The sequence below is a fragment of the Homarus americanus genome, unplaced genomic scaffold (genome assembly GCF_018991925.1).
Source record: "Homarus americanus isolate GMGI-L3 unplaced genomic scaffold, GMGI_Hamer_2.0 scaffold50325, whole genome shotgun sequence".
Classification (NCBI taxonomy): domain Eukaryota; kingdom Metazoa; phylum Arthropoda; class Malacostraca; order Decapoda; family Nephropidae; genus Homarus; species Homarus americanus.
The window spans coordinates 468,484-489,728 of NW_024742772.1; the positions used below are offsets into that span (position 1 = coordinate 468,484).

The following is a 21,245-nucleotide window of genomic DNA, read 5'->3' on the forward strand; positions in this document are numbered from 1 at the left end:
CACTAGTAATGCCTTCGAAAACAAAACGCCAAAGAAAATGTAAATCAGCATTCTCCCTTCAGTAAATTGTGTCCTGTGGATCTTGGCTTCAGTAGTGCGTGGACGCTGCAGGTCGCTGCCATAGTAACCAGTTGTTTACAAATAACACAACACTGACTTGACTCCGTGGCCGAGTGTAATGATTGACTAATCGTGCAATTATATTGAGCTTTTGAACTGTGGAACGTTGGAATATGGTGTCTAGCGTAGTGTTATTACAATACTCGTAAGTTTATGATTTTATGGAAAGAAAACTACGTGAAATTTCAAATTTAGATGTGCTAACAAACGTTTTGTGAGGTGCATTTATAGAAAGGAAGAGTGAAGGGAGACAAGGGCAAGTGAAAGTGAAATGTGAACAGCACGAGGTTTTTAGATATATGTTATGAAAACTACACCTGATATGTGTTCATGGTTCCGAGGTTATATCATCGTATACGCATTTATATAATTGGAAAGTAACGTTTCTTCGTATTTATCTTACTATCAAGAAAACATTACAAGAGTGGCTGGTTGACACAAGCGGTAACATGCGCCAGTCACAGAGCACCTATATAATCAATACTGAACCTGTCCCATGCATGAGATACAGTACGTCCTGGCGATCAATAACAAGTCTCTCTAGATTTATTGTTTAACGAGTCCCGTGTGTAGCGTCCGTGGTCCCGTTTCACAAAGGTTCCTGTTGTGAATAGTTCTCGTAAATAAAGATGTAAGAATATCCCTAATTGGTTTACTTAAGCTGAAACATAAAAATAACAACCGAAATATACCTTTACTTATATACATGCACTTAACGCCACACAGAATTTAGCAGGGGAATCTCTCTTAAGCTGTGTTTTGCCTCATAAATGATTTAAGTGAAAGTATTTAATGTTATTTTGATGTTTTAGCTTCAGTGATGCTTGAGGTGAAATCTGTTATTGTTAATTACGAGGACAAATTCATCGTACGAGCCTCTGTGAAGGCAGGCCCTAGTTCTTTGCTTAGTTTTTGGATTCTTTCTCTTGTGACTAGGTTAAGAGAAAGAAAACATCCAGTTATACTTTACAGATAAAAAGTTTTGATATCTAGTTATTGAAGACAGTCCTGCAGTGATTTATATTCGGTGTATAATGAAAATAAAATAGAAAAAGATTATCATTACATGTTTCTCGGAGACAAAAGAGCTATATCATGAAGGAAGTGTACTCTAATCTGCTTGACCTGAATGTGATAATACCATAAGGAAAACTGATGGCACTTGCATGTACTGTATGTCCAACAAGATTACCGCTGATTATACTGAAATAGAAATAACAATATGACCTATTCAAGAATCTGGGCGTTAATATGCAAACTACAATCACAAATAAACACTACATATAAATACTCCATATGAAAAATCAGAATGTTAAATCTGATATACCATAACAAGATATTCCTGAGTGGGAAGTGACTAGCCATGGTTTGAAGAGGCAACGCATTAGGCTACTTGTGTCCGCCATGCCTCAGACAGCCAAGAAGGCGCTGAAACTCACCACCGAAATTGACATCCATGCGGTGAGAGTATATTTGCTTTGTTGTTTGATGATGCATGCTGTGAGAAACCAACCTTTATATTACTAGTTTAGATATAATATTCTTTGGAAACTAATGTAATAAAAGCTGTGACTCGTAGTTTATTTTTGCTAGGGCGAAGTATGACATAACCTTTGTTACCTTTATACAATATAAACATTCATTTATGACAGCCATCATAAATTTACCAGGCTCATTTGAAGCGATCCTAATCTAACCCAACCGAATAATTTAGGCTTAGTTTGCATTCTACTCATAAGGTCCGTCTCACACGTATCCATCATTTTTTTACGAAGACTGACTTGTAAAAATAGATTGAAAGTCAGAACCCGGTTAGTAGCTCTCTATTTCCCTTGTTTGTTCTTTAAATCTTTCCTTTGTTGCCCATAATCAGGTTATGTACATGGTGGTACCTGATGTTATCTGGATAGCGCTAACTAGACATTATATCTTAAATACTGTAATGCTTTTATAAGCATCAGTGGCCGTTGGGTGGAAATTAAAACCGCGTTCGAATCCTATATGCAGAACAGACAGGTCAGAGTTTATTTTGCGAGTACAGGGTATTGTAGTTATTCGTGTCCGCATTAACGAAAGAGTAAATTAAGATGGTTTTAATTGTAATTTCATAGTTCAGCTTCACGCAGCTGTTTGTTTTATTATAAGTTCTAATCAATATTGGATTTATTGTAAAAAGCGAGAGGGGCGCCTCACACACGAACACTAGGCTCCGCAAAGGTCAACAGAATTTCATCACAGCCATGACGGAAGAAATTCCCTGGCGATTACCGAATCAGGATCGTGGTCAGGGCGGGGATGTCACTCTAGTCACCACGCCTCTGCTAACGGACATGGCTAGTGGGGGAGGCGTGGGTAGCCCTGTATCGAGGTTGGTGGGTGTGAGTAAAAATTAGTGGGCGTTGGCAAGAGCTTGGCAATTGGCTCTGGAACTCGTGTGCGGGGTAATGTTCATGTCAACGGACGTGACTAGCACCCTGATTCTCAAAAGTTCAGCTCTTAACTTTTACCTCCCAATTGAGGGTGAGGGAACGTATCCAGTTACAATAGAAGATGGGTGCACCGTCGAGGGCATTATGATTGCCAATGTTATACACCAGCATCGAATCAGTGAGCCCGGCTAGCCACAAGGGAAAACGAATCTACTTATAAACGCACGAATATATAAATGAAAAATAAATAATCAATATATAATAGAGATTCGTGTCGAGTATTAAGTTTAGATACTGACGTAATTGAGTCTGAAATGCGACTCAAATTTTATTCAACAATACACAGAATTTATGATGGGAAGTTATCAATAAGGAAAGGTGTCAAAGAAAAAAAAACAATGACTGATGACTTGGAACACAAGAGCAAATGAAAAAGATGAGTGAAGCATAGGATGACACCAGACTAGGCTATACCAAGGTCTACTAAAGAGGCTCGTTTATATAGACCTTGGGCTACCGCTATAAGAAGCTATCGTGCTAATAAAATCTGGGAAGCTTTCTTCACTCGGAAATCTATTTAAGTATACTGTACATGATCTAACGTGACACTTTTTCCTGGGATATATTTCGTCAGGCATGGGCAGGACGTCGCAATAGTGTTACGTCATTGCCGGAGCAGTTTATTTTAACGTCTCTGTTTACGTCGGGATGCATGCCTGAAAAGGGCGACGTTATTGAAGATATTACCAAAGCTATTTTTCTCCTATGAAATAGAGGTATAAGGGGGATGTATTTTTACCGAGGAAAATCTTTCAGGTGGTTAAAGTAAAAAGCTTAAACTGTACAGCTTAATTTGCAAACATGGAATAAAGCTTGTATGTGTTCATCAGGTGTCGTGCCCTGGGGTGTGGCTTCCGGGGAGAGGGCGCTGCTCCCTCTCCGTGTGCCTGCTGGGCTTCCACACCCGCACCAACAAACTGCCGCCCGTCTTTCCACTCCTCTACCATGAGAAGTTCAAGTTCGAAAGGGTAAGTAATTAAAGTTTCCCTCGTTAACCCACCTTACTTGATGGGCATTTAATGGAGTTCGCGTTCATTTGTTTTATTTATTAATGTAGCTTGAGAATACTGTACGTAATTCTAATGTATAATATGGTCTTGTTTGATAGGCGGAATTACGTCACCCGGTTCACGAATTTCAGGCACAGGGGCTAGTTTATTGTGCAACCCCGTGTTTCTGTGGTGAAGTGCTAAAGTATTACAGGGAAGCAGCGGAGTCTATGTTTACCTTCTTTGACCTGCATTATCAAAAGACGTAAGTGCCTGAGGTGGCCATAGTTGTGGTAGTAAGTTACATGTAATAAAGGGAGGAAAAGTCAACAGAAGGGGAATCACGATAGAGGTACTATACATCTATTTATTGTAAACTGTAGTAGGTCCCTAGATTGTCAAGCTCCACCTAACTTATCTGTAGGAGGAACATCACAAGTATAACTCCACCAGACCCTTTCCACTATATAGAATCTCCATTACTATGATAAACTGAACAAATCTCAGCTTCTCAATGAAGTTTCTATAGTTCGTCATACCCAGTCAGGTTGTGTTGTTTTCTTCCTCCTAATTCCCCGTCACTGTTGCAACTATGTGGGGATACGTCCATGACAAGTAAATGTGTTTCAACCACAACAAAACACTTCCCACCTAGAATTAACCCTCCCCCACCCTCGGTTATCTCTCCCCCACCCTCGGTTATCTCTCCCCGCCATCGGTTATCTCTCACCCGCCATCGGTTATCTCTCACCCGCCATCGGTTATCTCTCCCCACCCTCGGTTATCTCTCCCCCACCCTCGGTTATCTCTCCCCGCCATCGGTTATCTCTCCCCCGCCATCGGTTATCTCTCTACCCACTGACAACCCTCACCATCTTAACACCCTCCCCGCCCACCACATACTCCCCGCCCTGACGCCCCCTCTACTTCCCACCAGACGTTCGTGGGCGTGCGTAACCTGAGTGTGCTAGAGAAGGTGCTGGAGGCGGAGACGGTGTACTTGGAGCTCGTGCAGGAGGAGACGTCCGGGGAGGCGGTGCTGGCGGTGTTTGAGTCCTCCGTCAGGGACCTCCTCTTCCCTAAACCCGCCGAGAAACTCTCCTACTCCGGGGTCGACCTTGACCTCCTCATGGAACCCACCAGGGATTTTCCGGTAAGCTGGGGGGGGATTCTCGGGAAGTAGTGGGGACTTATCGGTAAGCTGGGTGACTTACGTGCTGACAAATACGCACAGATAAACGTTCTGGCTCGCGTATACACACAAGGAAACACAGACAGACACTATTGACCCTCATTTACAGAGACAATGGTTCACGCGAGTTCTCCTCCCACAGGGCATCATCTCTCCTAAAATCGAGGTGTCGACGAGGACGAGCGTCAGCGAGACGAGGACCCCCCTCCACCAGTGTAGCCAAGACAACGTCAGCTTCGGCCACGCCCACAACAGAAACACCAAAGTAAGGCCCAGTGGAGGCGAGGCGAGGCGAGGCGAGGGGGTTTAACTGGGATGCTGTGTTATGTCTTTCTTTGTTTCTGTCTTTGACTCTTTCTCTGCCACGACCTTCAAGAGATGACCTCCCAGAACTGGCTGTGCCGAGGGCGTTTGGGAATTTACCCGAATCTGCAAAATCGGATCGAGATACTACACACAGTCTCTCTCTCTCCCTCTCTCTCTCTCTCTCTCTCTCTCTCTCTTATCTAATACTTTTCTCTTATAGTTCATCCACTCAAACTTAGCGACTGTGAATAACACGGCTCAAGCATCTACCTTCCTCCCCCAGGCCATGTACCGCTCCAGTTCACCCGAGGAAGGGAGGAAAGGTGACGGAGGAGGCGTAGGTGGAGGAGGAGGAGGAGGCGGCGGCGGCGGAACTAACGAAGGCGTGGCGGGAGCGATAGTTGGTGCCAATCACGAGGATGAGGTGGACGATCCCCTACCTGTACAAAACAGCCCCCGACGAGGTGAGTAAAACACTTAATTTATCTTCAAATTGAAAGTATAATTTTAGACCAAACCATTAAAATCCTGTGTACTGTATATCCAGATCATCATACACTTCCTGGGTAACTATTGATATACCCTACACACTGAGGTGGGTGGGGGGGGGGGTCAAAGAGAGAACTGGTACTGACAAGAGTTAAGAGAACTGTAGGACGGTTATTTTCATTCACCTCACCACAGTTAATGTGAGTAAAGAGAAGTTGAGAGAGAGAAAGAATTAGAGAAAGTGAGAGAATTAAAGAAAGGAAATGAGAGTAAGAAAGAAAATTGAGAGAAATGAAAGAAAAAGTGAGAGCGAATTTAAGAAAGTGAGCGAGAAAGAAAGAGAAAAGAACGATAATTAGAGAGAAAAATGACTAAATCACAAACTGAATCCCGTTCTCAGGGTCCAAACTTAAGCTATAACAAACTAACATCATAAACTGTCCCCCAGAATTACACAACAGATTCTCCCTTAGATACGTTCACTTGGCACCAGCGAGAAGAGGAAAGTTGCTTTACAAAATCTACCCAGAGAGAGAGAGAGAGAGAGAGAGAGAGATGAAGAGATTATGTAGGAATGCGGATGAAAAGAGAGAGAGAGAGTGGTGTCCAGGGCTGGTTTAAGGTGTGGTGATAATGATGGTGGTCAGGTAGTGATAGTGGGGTGGCAATGGTGGTGGTCAAGGGGGGGTGGTGATGTTCAGGTGGGGGTGGTGGTGATGGGCAAGTATCCGGGTCCTGACTCGTAAAGATTCACTACATTCGCCCTTTTCCTTTAAATAGTGCTAAAATACCTCATCTAGGTAAGGTAGAGTCTTAGTACACTCCTCGTGCCATTTTTGGGACTAAACTTTTAATGTTTCATCATTTTCAGCCAATTGGAAGTGTTTAAATAGCTCAAATTTTCGCGGGGAATTTAGCCTCCGAAGAATCATGCAAACACTGCACTACAAACTTTCCCTCGGCTGGTAACGGTCAATAAGGCTTACCTGTATTAACCCTTACTGTAAACTAGGGACTACAGGCGATATAACTCGGGTTACAGGGGAGACTTTCATATCTTGGCTGTAAGTTAATACATTATTCTGGGAGCATAGCGTAGTCAAGATGGCATATGAATACGATATTCTAGAGAGTGAATACTTAAATGGAACCTCTCTACATGTTAAACAATTCATTTTACTGTGTTTTCTTTATGTACAAAATGCTGTGTATAGTGTAATGAAGGTTGTATTGTACAGGCGAGAGCAGCCGCGGAGGAGCGAGGGACGACGGACCTAAACCTAGATTTGGGTATCGGCGGCCTGACGACGACTTGCTCTCCCGTATCCCCTCCTCCCCCACACGCAACACCAGGTTAGTCACACCTCATGCTCCTCAGTAATATGACTCGTAATATGTAGATAAATAAATGTATAAAATTTATGGGACTAATAATAAATACGATCTTCATGACAAATTAATAAGTCATTCAGGCTTTACAGTTTCCATTTGTCGCCCACAGTTCAGAATTACATATTATGGTAGGCAATATTTGTTTGTTTTTATGGATCACGCAAAGAGTAGCCCCTCCAGCTTATCTTACTTGATGGTTAAGTATTCTGACGCTACCTGGGGGAGTTAGGGTTAGGTTAGATTTGCGTTAGAGCGTTGAATCATCTGGTGAAATAAGCTGGGGGGTGTTAATCTACCTCTCTGTAATAGACACCTCCCAGTGTGTCATGTATCAGGATGTATCACCATGGTAACCTTCCCTCGACAGGTATCTTGGTATCCCAAGTCGATACCTGTCAAGGAGTGCCGGAAACCTGGCCGACATGCCCCGCACCTCTCTCTCCAGCAGGTAGGTGTCCTCTTCAGTAGGTAGGTGTCCTCTTCAGTAGGTAGGTGTATTCCAGCAGGTAGGTCTTCTCTCCAGCAGGTAGGTCTTTCCTCCAGCAGGTAGGTCTTCTCTCCAGCAGGTAGGTCTTCTCTCCAGCAGGTAGGTCTTTCCTCCAGCAGGTAGGTCTTTCCTCCAGCAGATAGGGCTTCTCTCCAGCAGGTAGGTCTTTCCTCCAGCAGGTAGGTCTTCTCCAGCAGGTAGGTCTTCTCCAGCAGGTAGGTCTTTCTCCAGCAGGTAGGTCTTCTCTCCAGCAGGTAGGTCTTTCCTCCAGCAGGTAGGTCTTTCCTCCAGCAGGTCTTTCCTCCAGCAGGTAGGTCTTTCCTCCAGCAGGTAGGCCCTCCAGCAGGCAGGTCCAGCAGGTGGTCTTTCCTCCAGCAGGTAGGTCTTTCCTCCAGCAGGTAGGTCTTTCCTCCAGCAGGTAGGGCTTCTCTCCAGTCCAGGTCTTTCCTCCAGCTTCTTTCCTGGTAGGTCTTTCCTCCAGCAGGTAGGTCTTTCCTCCAGCAGGTAGGGCTTCTCCTCCAGCTGGTAGGTCTTTCCTCCAGCTGGTAGGTCTTTCCTCCAGCAGGTTTCCTCCAGCTGGTAGGTCTTTCCTCCAGCAGGTAGGTCTTTCCTCCAGCTGGTAGGTCTTTCCTCCAGCAGGTAGGTCTTTCCTCCAGCTGGTAGGTCTTTCCTCCAGCAGGTAGGTCTTTCCTCCAGCAGGTAGGTCTTTCCTCCAGCTGGTAGGTCTTTCCTCCAGCTGGTAGGTCTTTCCTCCAGCAGGTAGGTCTTCTCTCCAGCAGGTAGGTCTTTCCTCCAGCAGGTAGGTCTTTCCTCCAGCTGGTAGGTCTTTCCTCCAGCAGGTAGGGCTTCTCTCCAGCTGGTAGGTCTTTCCTCCAGCAGGTAGGTCTTTCCTCCAGCAGGTAGGGCTTCTCTCCAGCTGGTAGGTCTTTCCTCCAGCAGGTAGGTCTTTCCTTCAGCAGGTAGGTCTTCTCTCCAGCAGGCAAACTGGAGAAACTGCTTGTACATCATTGTCAAATTATAACAATTATGTCTTCTGTGACGCCGTTCTCTACATGTTAAAGATTGCGATGGTGTCATGTTTAACCTGATACATCTTGGTGATTTGGTTAGGTCAGGTCAGGTCAGGTCCACACACACACACACACACACGTACTGATAACCTTGAATATCTTGCCTAAGAGTCTGGTGTCGTGTGGTGGTCTAGGTACGGCAGACAACATGGAGGCTCTTCTGGAGGAGGCAATGGCAAGACGTCCAGCGAGACTGACGGAGGACGTTACACTCACCCCAGACGACGACCCAAGGACGACTTCGCTCACCACGCCCATGTCTCTCTCCTCGACCCTAGTGAGTTACTGCCCTCTCTCTCTCTCTCTCTCTCTCTGGGGCTCTAGTGAGTGAATGAAAACAGAACTTCAAAATTTGCCTGTCGAACGCGTTGACTCTGGTAAGTTTGACACACACACACACACACATACATACATACATACATACATACATACATACCTCCTGTACACACACTACCTCCGCTAAACGTAAAATGGATAGACTAGAAAAGTATTTTGTAGTTCATTATTCTCAGTGTTTTGATGCATGTTTACGTCGCCTCTCTACACTGATAGATAAACTTTTGCATATCGTTAATGTCTAAAATATGCATGTGTGTTGTAGTGTTTTTTTTATTTATTTATTTTAATTTTTTTAAGGTCACAAGTTAGGTAGCTGACCGCGAGAATGTATTCGTCTGGGAAACACACACACACGCACTGTCCTTAAGACGACCCTAAAATATAACGCCAGAAACACATGGGAAACAAAAGGCAGAATGAAGGCTGTCGGTCGAAAAGATCAGAAGGTCACAGCAAACAGAGACATACGAGACCCAGATTCCATCGTTGGGTAACAGATAATGACTTGTGATTGCCATGCCCTCTAGGGACCCGGAATCGAAACACGCACTTGTATTATGTTCTTCAGTTTTTGGGGCACGACGGAGACATCCAATATAATGTCATGTCTTTTTTGTGGGATCGGAACACACTTTTGTGATGTTCTCTTGTTTCTTTTGTTGGGATTCTTAGTCTTCTTAGAATTGCTAAATGAGATCTGTATGAGGTATGATGACAGGTGTCTCTTACCATATCAACATCTGCTCAGATTCTGGGTAAATCACCTTTTGTATCGTGTATTGGCCCCGACCAACAGCGGCCAAGGTGGTGTTTATAGCTGAACTTCCAGGAAACAATTCTTTTGGTTGAGTGTCTTCACCTGTGGCCTTGCTGGTGTGTCTGTCTGTATGTTGGTATACCCGCCAAGGTGACGCTGAGTTTATCTAATTTTGAAAGTGAGATTTAACGTTGTGTGTGTGTGTGTGTGTGTGTCAGTGAGTCGTGTGTGTGTGTGTGTGTGTGTGTGTGTCAGTGAGAGTCGTTTGTGTGTGTCAGTGAGAGGCGTGTGTGTGTCAGTGAGAGTCGTTTGTGTGTGTGTGTGTGTGTCAGTGAGAGTCGTTTGTGTGTGTCAGTTGTGTGTGTGTGTGTCAGTGAGAGTCGTGTGTGTGTGTCAGCTGTGTGTGTGTGTGTATGTGTGTGTCAGCGTGTGTGTGTCAGCGTGTGTGTCAGTGAGAGTCGTTTGTGTGTGTCAGCGTGTGTGTGTGTGTGTGTGTCAGCGTGTGTGTGTGTCAGCGTGTGTGTGTGTGTGTGTGTGTGTGTGTGTGTCAGCGTGTGTGTGTGTGTGTCAGCGTGTGTGTGTGTGTGTGTCAGCGTGTGTGTGTGTGTCTGTGTGTGTGTCAGCGTGTCAGCGTGTCAGTGTTTGTCAGTGTGTGTGTGTCAGCTTGTGTGTTTGTCAGCGTGTGTGTGTGTCAGCTTGTGTGTTTGTCAGCGCGTGTGTGTGTGTCAGCTTGTGTGTTTGTCAGCGTGTGTGTGTGTCAGCTTGTGTGTTTGTCAGCGCGTGTGTGTGTCAGCGTGTGTGTGTGTGTGTGTGTGTGTGTGCGTCAGTGTGCGTCAGTGTGTGTGTGTCAGTGTTCGTGTCAGTGTGTGTGTGTGTGTGTGCGTGTCAGTGTGTGCATGTCAGTGTGTGCGTGTCAGTGTGTGTGTGTGTGTCAGTGTGTGTGCGCGCGTCAGTGTGTGTGTGCGTGTCTGTGTGTTTCAATTGGTGTATGTATGTATTTCTCATTTTCTTTATTTTCCCGAGCCCACATTTGAAAGGACTTTATATATATATATATAAAAAAAAACGCGTACATATTCCAACACATCCTATACATATGGTGTCTCCGAGCGAGGGTCAGACATTTTTTTCCATTAGCTTTCCTACGTGTGGAGGTGTACAGGCCCTCCTCATCCCCTCCCTGACAAAGCTGGGACGCTGTGGGTGTGGTCCGCTCTCTCGCGTTTACCATTTTGGCAACTCCACACACACCCTCCCTCCAGTCACCCAGATCATAGAATTAAGTTAAAATAGTATAGTGTGTAAAACAATCTGCTATGATTCGCAGTCCTTGTTTATATTTCGTTTGGGTGTTTTCTCTGGTGTATTAGATTAAATCATTTGTTCTTATGAGAAAACAAAAACCTAATTAAATTTCATGATTCGCCCATAATTATAAATTCTTACGAAAGCAACATAATGAGTATAAATAGAACTGTGATGTTTGTGTTTAAATTTATTCATTAATACTCAGTAGTTTTAACACTAGGATTCATACTTGTAGCCCAGACACTATACTAATATAAAATAATAACCTTGCCACGATTGTACAGATAAAACCGTAACTCACTGATGTCTTAGAATTGGCACTCAAACCGACCAAAATTTGCACACTAATCGACCAATGCTAACAATGCACAAAATTATAACTATATCTACAAAGTGTATTAGAATAGAGAGTGTATTAAACATTTAAACTAAAATACAAAACAAAAACAGACGCGCTAAGATATATTTGATGTAGTAGAGAATTAAAGGTTTTAACACTGACACTTCTAGAGCGTTGTCCGCACTGTGACGGGGAGCACGGCGCCGAGTCATGCACCACCTGCCGCACCTACCACCGCTACTTTCCTCGCCCGCCACGCCCGCGCTCTCACGCCCACGCCTACCATGCCAACAATCCTCACGCCGTCCTCAAGGTTCTCCGACAGCCCGCCCACAGAGAATTACGCCCACGGAAGCGATACCTAGCCGAGATCGATGGGTATATGTATGGTAGGGACGAGGCCTGAGTGTGGTGGTGTGTGTGTATTTTGTTGTGCGTGTGTATGTATCAGTACTATTGTGTGTGTGTGTTTTGTATCTGAGTGTGTGTATGTGTGTGTATATGTGCAGGTGTAGTGTGTATATGTGCAGGTGTGTGTGTGTATATGTGCAGGTGTGTGTGTGTGTGTTTTGTATCTGAGTGTAGTTGTATGTGTGTGTATATGTGCAGGTGTAGTGTGTGTATATGTGCAGGTGTGTGTGTGCGCGCGTGTGCATGTGGGTGGGTGGTGTGTGTGTGGGTGGGTGTGTGTGTGTGTGTGTGTGCAGGTGTGTGTGTGTGTGTGTTAAACCCTCTCGCCATCCTTGTTAATTAATCGTCCTTGTACTCGTCTTGGTTTACCTGTTTTGCTTCCATTCATTCATCAACACAGGTTAGGTGGTGAGTCAGGGAACAGGTAAACACAACACTTAGTTTCCAGGTACACCGCACCACACCCCGCCCCCTCACCCTACCCCTCACTACCCTTACCCCCCCACTTGTCCTGCTTTTTAGTACAATAAGGCACCCAGTTAAGCTATGGTTGGCACAGATTTAATTACAATAAAAATGCAATAATGAATAATAAATAGTAATATAATGGTATTAATAATGTAATAACAATGATAATGAAAATAATAGTTATAGTAATAATAATACCTTAGGATTATTTTTCGTAACATGCACTACAGCACAAACTAAAATGTTAACCCTTTAAATACAATGATTGTTTTAACTCTTTAAGGATAATAATAATAATGATGATGAAGATAATAATAACTAAAACAATAATCCTCAATGGGTTAAAGTTAAACCATTGACTTACACAAAAGTTGTAGTTTAAACCATCATGCTTAAAGGGTTATTACCTAAATTATCAAAAGCACAGTGTGGATACTTAACAAATCTTTATTGTTAATTCATTCAGTCAATTACTCTGCGTCTTTTTTCCCTGTCTGAACTGGTTCTCGCCGTTCCAACAGGAGACCGCGGCCACCCTTCCCGACGAGCCCGTTCCCTCTCTCCACAACGTCGGCCGACCTCCGCCCCGCCCGACAGACCCGACTCCACCTCTGTACACCCAGATAGAGGGGAGTTAAATTCCGACCATCTGAGGAAGGACGTGGATGACCTGTCGGGTGATGAGGATAATGAATCCAAGTCACCCTCTAGGTCCCCCTCGCCCCCTGCCAGTCACGCCTCGGCACCTGCAGCCATCAGTCACCGTCGTCCCAGGTCCTATAGGTGACAACATCTTCTTTTATTGATGGTAAAATGACTCCTATTTGTTGTGGTAAAACATGGACAAATTGAGGGAAGAGATGTTAAAGGAGAAATAACAATAATGGAAAATTAAATAATGGGAATAAGATGAAAGGGAAACAAAAGAGTAAATGCTAGAAGAGTAGGTGTTCTTTCTTATCCATTATTTTCACCTCTCGATAATTTCATTCTCTCCCGATTCTGCTTAATTAAGGGAGCTCGTGGATAATTGTATTTTACTGGTCTAATACATAAAACCTTTTCTATCCACCCAGCAGACGACCCCTCACCCCTAGCACCCGTCGGCGCTACTACGACTCGGATGAAGACTCTGGCGACGACCTGTACGTCCCCAGGAGGTGAGTGAGACATCAAGGACCTCAGGATGTTACGACTTCATATTTACCTCTAATGTACTTGAGTGATTGACCCTGTGTGGAGATTTGCCTAAATAAATATCTCTGTATATCCAGGTACTACCGTCACCACTACTACCCCTGGGAGGACTGCCCACTCTGCTACCCGGACTACCCTTACCTGCCCCGTTACCCGCGCCTCTCCCGGTACTACTCCGCCCGTGACCACATCCACCGCTAGCCTCCACGCCCACCTGCCAGCCCGCCCGCCCGCCCTCCCGCCCACACACATACACAACCATCCGTCACCACCACTCCTGCCCACCTACAGTCACCACCCCTCATGTTGTGCCTGTGTGTGTATGTGTGTGTAATAATAATAATAATAATTAACGGTTTATTGAAGGAGCATGGCAGCCGGAAGGCTGAAAATATACAGTTGCATAATTGGGGAATGGGTCTCTAGATTTACAAATAATATACAAGTAACAGAAGTGATACAAATATGATACAGAATAATAACTAGGTGGGGAGAAGCTCAAACTACAGGGCATTTCAACATGGTGATAGTGCAAAAAGGTAAGATGGACTGGGAGTGAATACACTGGCTGATTACAAGTTATTGGTAATTTTTACAATGGCTGGGACTGGACTCTTCTTATAGTGTGTGTGTGTGTGTGTGACTAGATGTTGCCTAGGCTTCTTATAGTTAATCTTTATCGTATTGGTTTGTTGTTAGTAAGGGGTATTTGATAGGTTTTCATATGATAAAGGAATATCTCTAGATTTAAGGCCTATGGCTCTTTATTTACATACGAATGAACGATTGTGTAACTTACTAATCGAATATCATTAAAAAATGGTGGTTTGTCTCAGTTTTATATATCTTTCGCCTTTAAGGTCAAGATCAGGAGGAAAAATAGGATCTTAGTCTAAATTTTTTACTCAAAGCATGTAAGAAGTCAATAATCTCGATTATAAACTTTCAAGGATTTTGGTTCTTGAGGAGGGGCAATAGGCTCTCTGGTAAACACGAGTGACGAGGAATTAATCACTGGATACAGTAAACCGTACTAGAAAAAAAAGTCCCTCAAGTATGAAAAAACCCATCAGTCAGATCACGACAAGTGGGCAATGAGCTGTTTATTCATATACTTTCCAGACGAAATGAACCGTCTTAACTTAACCCTGATGATCTACGAGACAGCTTAGGTTGTGTGGGTTGTTGGTTCTTATCGTTTAATTATATAAAAAATGACATTGTTTAGTTGTCGTAATCTGTGGTATTTTTAAACATTGGCTACAAGACAGACAGATCTTACAATTACCTACCTACAGATCCCACTGGTATTGTGAGAGAGATAGAGATGACATGAAGTTAGTGGCAAGGATATTACAGTATTGTAGTAGTTATTCATTAGGTATCGATAAATGTTTTGGATGTGGTGATCTAATGAATGTGTTTACGTTAGAGTATGGTGGTGATAAAATAATAGTTATGTTGATGATAGCATATTTATATCATGAAAGTATGACAGTGGTGATGATGGTACTGTATATGGTGGTGGTGGTGTACTGGTGGTGGTGACAACGGGTACTGTTGTGACGTCATGTGGCACGGCTAACCTGTCTGGTGTGTTCACTGGAGCGCCCCAGCTGTCCCAGGTCCTAGTAACTTTAATGTTCCCAAATTTTAGGGCCCACTTGAGGCGGCTTAACAGAGACTGCACTCAAGGGGCCGACTGGTAGACACGGTTGAGGCAAGTGTCCCAATTGGCTACCTGGTGAAGTTGACCTCAGGGGGAATGCTAGGATCCGGGTCACTAAAAAGATGCACCAACACACATCTTTCTTTCATATATGCTTATTACTTCACCAGGCTAATGACCAGCATGTGCAGCACCAGGGTGTTACTGTGGCACACACTCACACCTCATAGAGAATGGTTTAGCATATACAGAATGCTGTGAGGAATGAATTACCCTGTTAGAAGATACGTTTGCAACTAATGAGATGATGCACTGTTGAATGTAGGTGAATAAGAGTTTGTAATTCTTGTAGCCAGCTTATTAATGATGCAGTTTGTAAGTTTGTAGTTAATTCTCAACAAGTAAATGGACTTTTTTGTTTTCTGACCCCTTACTGCAGTAGAGTACTGTATATGTCAATCACTTATTTACAGTACCATGCATTATTTTCTTTAACTTTGCAAAATGTGATTCATGATTCTTCAATGAAATTGTGGGGTATGGCTGTATCTCTCATTTTAAGTACGATCACAAGAATTATGTTCATACCCTGTAAATCATTTGTGTAAATGTTTTACTTGGTGTGGGTATTCTTCCCAAGGTTGTGTTGACAAAATTACAGGAACTGACAAGTTCACTTGCAGTGCCTTTCATCTGTAAGATCTTCACATCAGTAAATTTCGAGATGTAAGTATAAAAGGTAACTACCTTATACCCCAGACCATTCCAGATACCAATTTAAACAGGCTATATAATGGATGTCTTCACATGTATCAGTTTGACCATCTGACAAGGAAAATCCACTCATTTCACCTTAAGCTGAATTTTATGGAAAAGACATAGCCGGTAATTAGTTTTTCTCATAGGTTATTGATTATCAGACTGAATCATTTCTTCAGGATGAAGTCATAGATAAGATTGTTCTTCTCCCTCACAACTTTAGTTTGGTACAGTCACCTGCACTTTTACCTAGTACAGTGGCTGGTGCATTTTGCGAGGTGTGGCACCTCTGTTTGTTTGCATAATATTAAAACTCCCAGAATTGCCATAAGGAACTTAACAATAGTAGCTAGACTAAGGATGTTAGATGAGCATTCCACAGAGTTGCCACATCTCTCACAAAATGCACCACTGTACCAGGTACAAGTGCAGGTGACTGTACCCTAATAAGAGGCTTCAGGTATCAGTTGGACACTGATTTGTCAAGATATCCATCACAATGTTACAGGAGTTGGAAAGTTTTTTATTTCTACCTTCAGTACCTCTTAGCAAGGATGTCATGTTAGATGGAGAATAAAGTTAGTACCACTTCCTCCCATTTTCTAAGAGGTCTCAGTTGCCTAGCAGAAAGTAATAAATGAGGAATTAATCCCAAACTCCCATTTTATAACCTAGCCTGTAACTGGGTGATTTTGACTCCAAATTTCAAATTGCCTGTGACATAAAAGCTAGAAGTAAGGTGGTACATACTAGCATTGTCACAACACTGCAGACTCCTACTTATGAATGTGATCTTCACTTCCAAACCTCCTTATTTTAAGAGATTATTGTGATGAAGAGGAAGAACTAATTATGTGATGGTTTGAAGGGAAGATACAGCATACAGCTATCAGTGGATGATACTTGGTCACTAAAGCTTAGGATCACCCGGGCTACATTACCAGGTCTGTGAATTCATTACTGGAGTCTCCTGCTGTGGGCTGTTACACTGTACTGTGCAGTGGGATTTCAGAATTAATCTTTCATTTTTAACTGCTCTTTTGCTTTTTCCATTTGCCTTGTTACACTGCCACCGTCTCACATTTCAGCCATAAAATCTAAATGAATAACATCAATATTACTGTTTTTAGTACTTTAATGTTCACAATACTGTACTTTACTGTAATGTATGGTAATCAGGTACTGTATTTCTATATATTGTATATGAAAGAACCAGTTATAGGTATTATTACTTCAAGAATATGCAGCACTTGTATGACTCTTAACTCGTTTTTAGATTTGATTACAAATTTACAAATGTTATTAACTTAGAGCAAAATGGTTGCCTTCACTCACCATGCACATGACTTGAATCTTTACAGAAATGAGGGACACAAGTAAAGAATCCATCCTCTGCACTTGAATTCTGAAAGTGTTTTTAAATTTGTGATATTACTGTACTATAGACTGGACTGTTCAAGTACACGTATTGCCTTTTATCTTTACTGTGTAGCTTCCTTGTAAGTTTTATACAAGGTAAAAAAATAAGAAAATGTATATTTAAAAAATTTGGCCTTAGAAATTTGTATTTTACTGTACTATACATTATTTTACAGGGCCTGGATCTGTATGTTATTGCATGGTACATTACAATACCAATATCAAAATGGAAATATGTATTAATGAAGACAATCGACTGTAATGTATTTGTCTTATTCTTCAAATGTCATTTCAGATATGAGAGGTACAGGTACTTCCACAGAGCTACAGGCTGTCGGTGTTCGTGCTCTACCTGCTCCCGTTATTACTCTACCTGCCATTACCTGGGACGGCCCCTTAACTCTTACTACAGGTACCGGCCCTCTTGCCTTCCCTATTACCCATATCGCTCCTCCTACAAGCCCTACAGCAAGTCATACCTTCGACATTTGGAAATGCTGGACTCTGATGATCTAAATCCAAGTCCTCCATTAAAATTACCCAAGGCAACTAAAAAAGCTGGGGAGATTAAGGATGCCACAAGTGAAGACTCTGACTTGTTTGACAGTTCTCAGGTGGAAGAAATTGAAGAAGGAATGAGTAAGAAAAGTCGGCTGACCAAACGAGAGAATTGGCTCAAGACTGATACAGGGGCTAAAGATGCTTCTAGAGGTGTGAATGAGGGAGAAGCAGGTCGTTCTCAAAGCCATGTTACAATTCATGAAGAAAACGAATCAAAGAAAGTAGAGGACTCAAGTGGTGAATTCTTTAACATAGATTGACTGACGTAAGTGTGGATGACAGCAAGATATAGCTAATACAATACATTCGAAGAAACATGTTGCAGTACTTTGTTTAGCATATAAAATAATTATTAGTGTCGATAATTATTTTATGTTGTATATTCCCTAGTTTTTGTAACATAATTTAATGTTTAAATATAATTTGAATTCTATTTAAGAGATTAGAATTGTAACTTATTCTGTGCAACATTAGCAAAGATACTACAGTACAGAACATTTACTAAGATGCACCACTCTCGCTTCCCTATTCAACCCATTGTAATAGGTCGACATCAGCATGTCTAGTGGCTGGGATTTGTTTGTCATGTCGCCAGGGAGGAAAAATTTCTCCATCTACAGTACTGTTTAATTCCAACTACAGAGGCTAAAGTCCAGATTTATAATTTTTTTGGTTCCCTACAGATAAAGTAAGGTAAGCTTAATGTGATGTTAGAACTTTTGCAAAATTACTTGTCTTAGTCTTTCTTGGTAGGTTAAATTTTGCAGTTCTTGGACCATTCTTGTTGCTCTCCTTTGTACAGAATTTGTTCAATGGTATCAATGACCTTCCCAAGGTGACCACATCTGTACTGCCAAATCAAGAGTTTTCCATGTTCATGTGAGTGAATGAGTGTCGTATTATTCCTAGCATCTGAATTATTTTTTATGATTATTTCCTTTATGATTTTCACTTTCAGATTTGAGTTTGTGTACCTGTACTCCAAGGTCTTTCTCTCTACTTGTAGTCCATGGCATTCCATTCATTTTATAGTTAAAGTTTAAATCTCCCACTCCTGAGTAAGGGGTGACAGTACTCCAAACAGGGGAGCACTGTACTTTTGAAGAGCATTACAAGGAGCGGACTACTTAGGTATCTGAACAAGTTTCTTACGAGACCCACTAGCTTAATCGATTGATTCACCTTCTCATAATGGTCCGAAAACTTCAGTTCATTGTCAACATGCATACCCAAGTTCGTTTTACATTTGGTCACCGTTAATGCTGTTTCTTCGCTCCATTGGACATGTGATATACCGGGTACCTCTTCATTGTTGGTAGTATGACCTCTTGCTTTTTGCGAGGCTAAATTTTAACAGCCATTCCTTTGACCACTCCTGAAGTTGATAAAGATCTTTCTGAAGCTCTTCAAAGTCTGTTTGGTTCTTAATTTCTCTGAATAACTTGGCATTGTCTGTGAACATTTGTATAGAGGAGTGTATAGCTTCTGACATGTCATTTATAAGACAAACCACAATGGGGCCAGTACACTGCCCCACGGTACCTCGCTTGTCACTAGTACACACAACGATTTTTGCGATTAATCGCCACACACTGCTTGCGATCAGGGAAAAATATCCAATTTGGAAGCTGTCGAAAGCTTTGGCAAAGTGCGGATATTTATTGTCAATATTGCCACCACGCTCCAGGATCTGGGTCTACACATCCAGCACATTAAGTACTGTAATTATACCAAGCAAGAGCATCCCGGCATAAAACCCTGTTGGCATTCCTTTACTAGGTTGTTTCGTAGTAGATGTTCCACAAGTTATCTTGTTTAATGCTCTCTAGTACTTTACACACTATACTAGATAAGCTCACTGGCCTATAATTATTAGTGCAGTGGAGATCTTCGTTTGAATGTAGGTCTCATATACCATCTAAAGAATAGATTGGCCTTTGCCTCGCTGATGACATTTGGTGACAATATTTAATTGTCTAGTCATAAAGATCTTGCACTCCAACAAAAGTAACTAGCTAAGTATTCAAATACTGTACAGTGCTTGTACTGTACAGTATACTGCATCAAATTAAACTTATGACCATAATTATCACCACAGGTCTAAGTGTTGGGTTATGAACTGCAAAGCGGAGGATTTTGACGATAATAAATGTTGCCTGTACAAATAATTGAGTTAATGTGAGCGCTTAGCAGGAAAGAGCAGAGTTAACTACAGCCATTTGGTGGCGTCACTGCCGCCTTGGTTACAGGCTGGCTTATAGTGGTGCATCTTACTGAGTGTAGTATCTTTGATATTAGTTAAGAATTAGAAGGTGCAAGTTTGATGATGGAACTATCAAGATGATCAGAATAGAAATGAGAAGTGTTTCTATTGTTCTTTGACCAAATGTTGATCAATTAAACTGTACTGTACTGTACTGTACATGCAGATAGGGAAAAGTTGGAGGATACTTCAACTCCTAAATAAAAACAATTATAAGTGACAGTAGAAAAAACTTTTGTAATGAGCAGGGAAAAAAAGTTACTGTATGTGGGTCAAAGATTCTGATGAGCAGAAGAAAAGCAATATGTTCTACTGTACAGTACAGGTAGTCCTTACTAACTACAGGGGTTCCATTCCTTAAAACTCCTGAGATGTCCATAATTTCAATATTTGTAATGTGTAAAAATGTATAAAAGTACAGCTACTCCCTGACTTACGACCTACTCGACTTACGACCACCTGCACATACGACCGCCTCAGTCGTACCAAAAAATTTTCAAATTAAATATTTTCGAGTCCCAACGTCAGTGATTGCGCTGTGTACTGGCAAAATTTACGTTTGTAATTCACTTTAAAATAGCTGGCAAGCTTAAAAGTGAGAGTTTTGTGGTAGTTTTGTGGTGCTGAGAAGAAAAAGAGACACCCATTTTAGATTTTCTATGTTTTATTAAGCATTTTCGACAAGACCATTTCGACTTACGACCTGGATTTGGGTCCCTAACCCCGTCGTAAGTCAGGGAGCAGCTGTATATATATCGTGGCAATGAGTGAATTATTGAGAGGCACGTGTGTGTTCTCCCTCTCACAGATACGAGCCAACCGAGATGTTTCTGTACATCTAAAATATTTGTGCATGCAATTTAAAATTTTTGTCTTGCACTAACATTACAAAAAGACCCCAAAAAACCATTGTGGTAATCAGAACAGTTTGGTCAAAAAGATTAAAATACACTGCTGTAAATCAAAACTGGGATGTGAATTTGTGATAAAACAAGGACTACCTATATTGTATTACATTTTTTAGTTACTGTAGTGTTCATATTCCCTGCAGTGAGTGTAGTGTATTACCAAGTACTGTATACTGTACAGTACAGTTCAGGACACGACCAAAATTAATTAGGGGAAAAAATTGATATTACATGCAAGATTGTGGACTTATTTAATAAAAATTCTTAGTTACTAATGTATGCAAAGATCACATTGTATGTAACAAAGACCAG

The 21,245-nt window shown here is 42.1% G+C and overlaps 1 protein-coding gene across 4 annotated transcripts; it reads left to right on the forward strand.

Moving 5' to 3' along the window:
• Positions 1–148: 148 nt before the first annotated feature.
• Positions 149–20,541, forward strand: LOC121877022. Of its 4 annotated transcripts, none has more exons than XM_042382623.1 (14): positions 149–265; positions 1,057–1,581; positions 3,440–3,577; positions 4,536–4,751; positions 4,933–5,055; positions 5,380–5,560; positions 6,824–6,938; positions 7,345–7,425; positions 8,669–8,811; positions 11,449–11,667; positions 12,679–12,940; positions 13,234–13,317; positions 13,432–13,521; positions 17,497–20,541. In XM_042382623.1, exons 2-14 carry the CDS (start codon positions 1,525–1,527, stop codon positions 18,020–18,022), a joined length of 2,235 nt encoding a protein of 744 aa, XP_042238557.1. In that variant the 5' UTR covers positions 149–265; positions 1,057–1,524; the 3' UTR covers positions 18,023–20,541. The 4 variants fall into 4 exon arrangements, with proteins under 4 accessions (XP_042238557.1, XP_042238559.1, XP_042238558.1 ...); XM_042382625.1 differs by having other exon boundaries at positions 13,237–13,317; XM_042382624.1 differs by having other exon boundaries at positions 1,093–1,581.
• Positions 20,542–21,245: the final 704 nt, after the last annotated feature.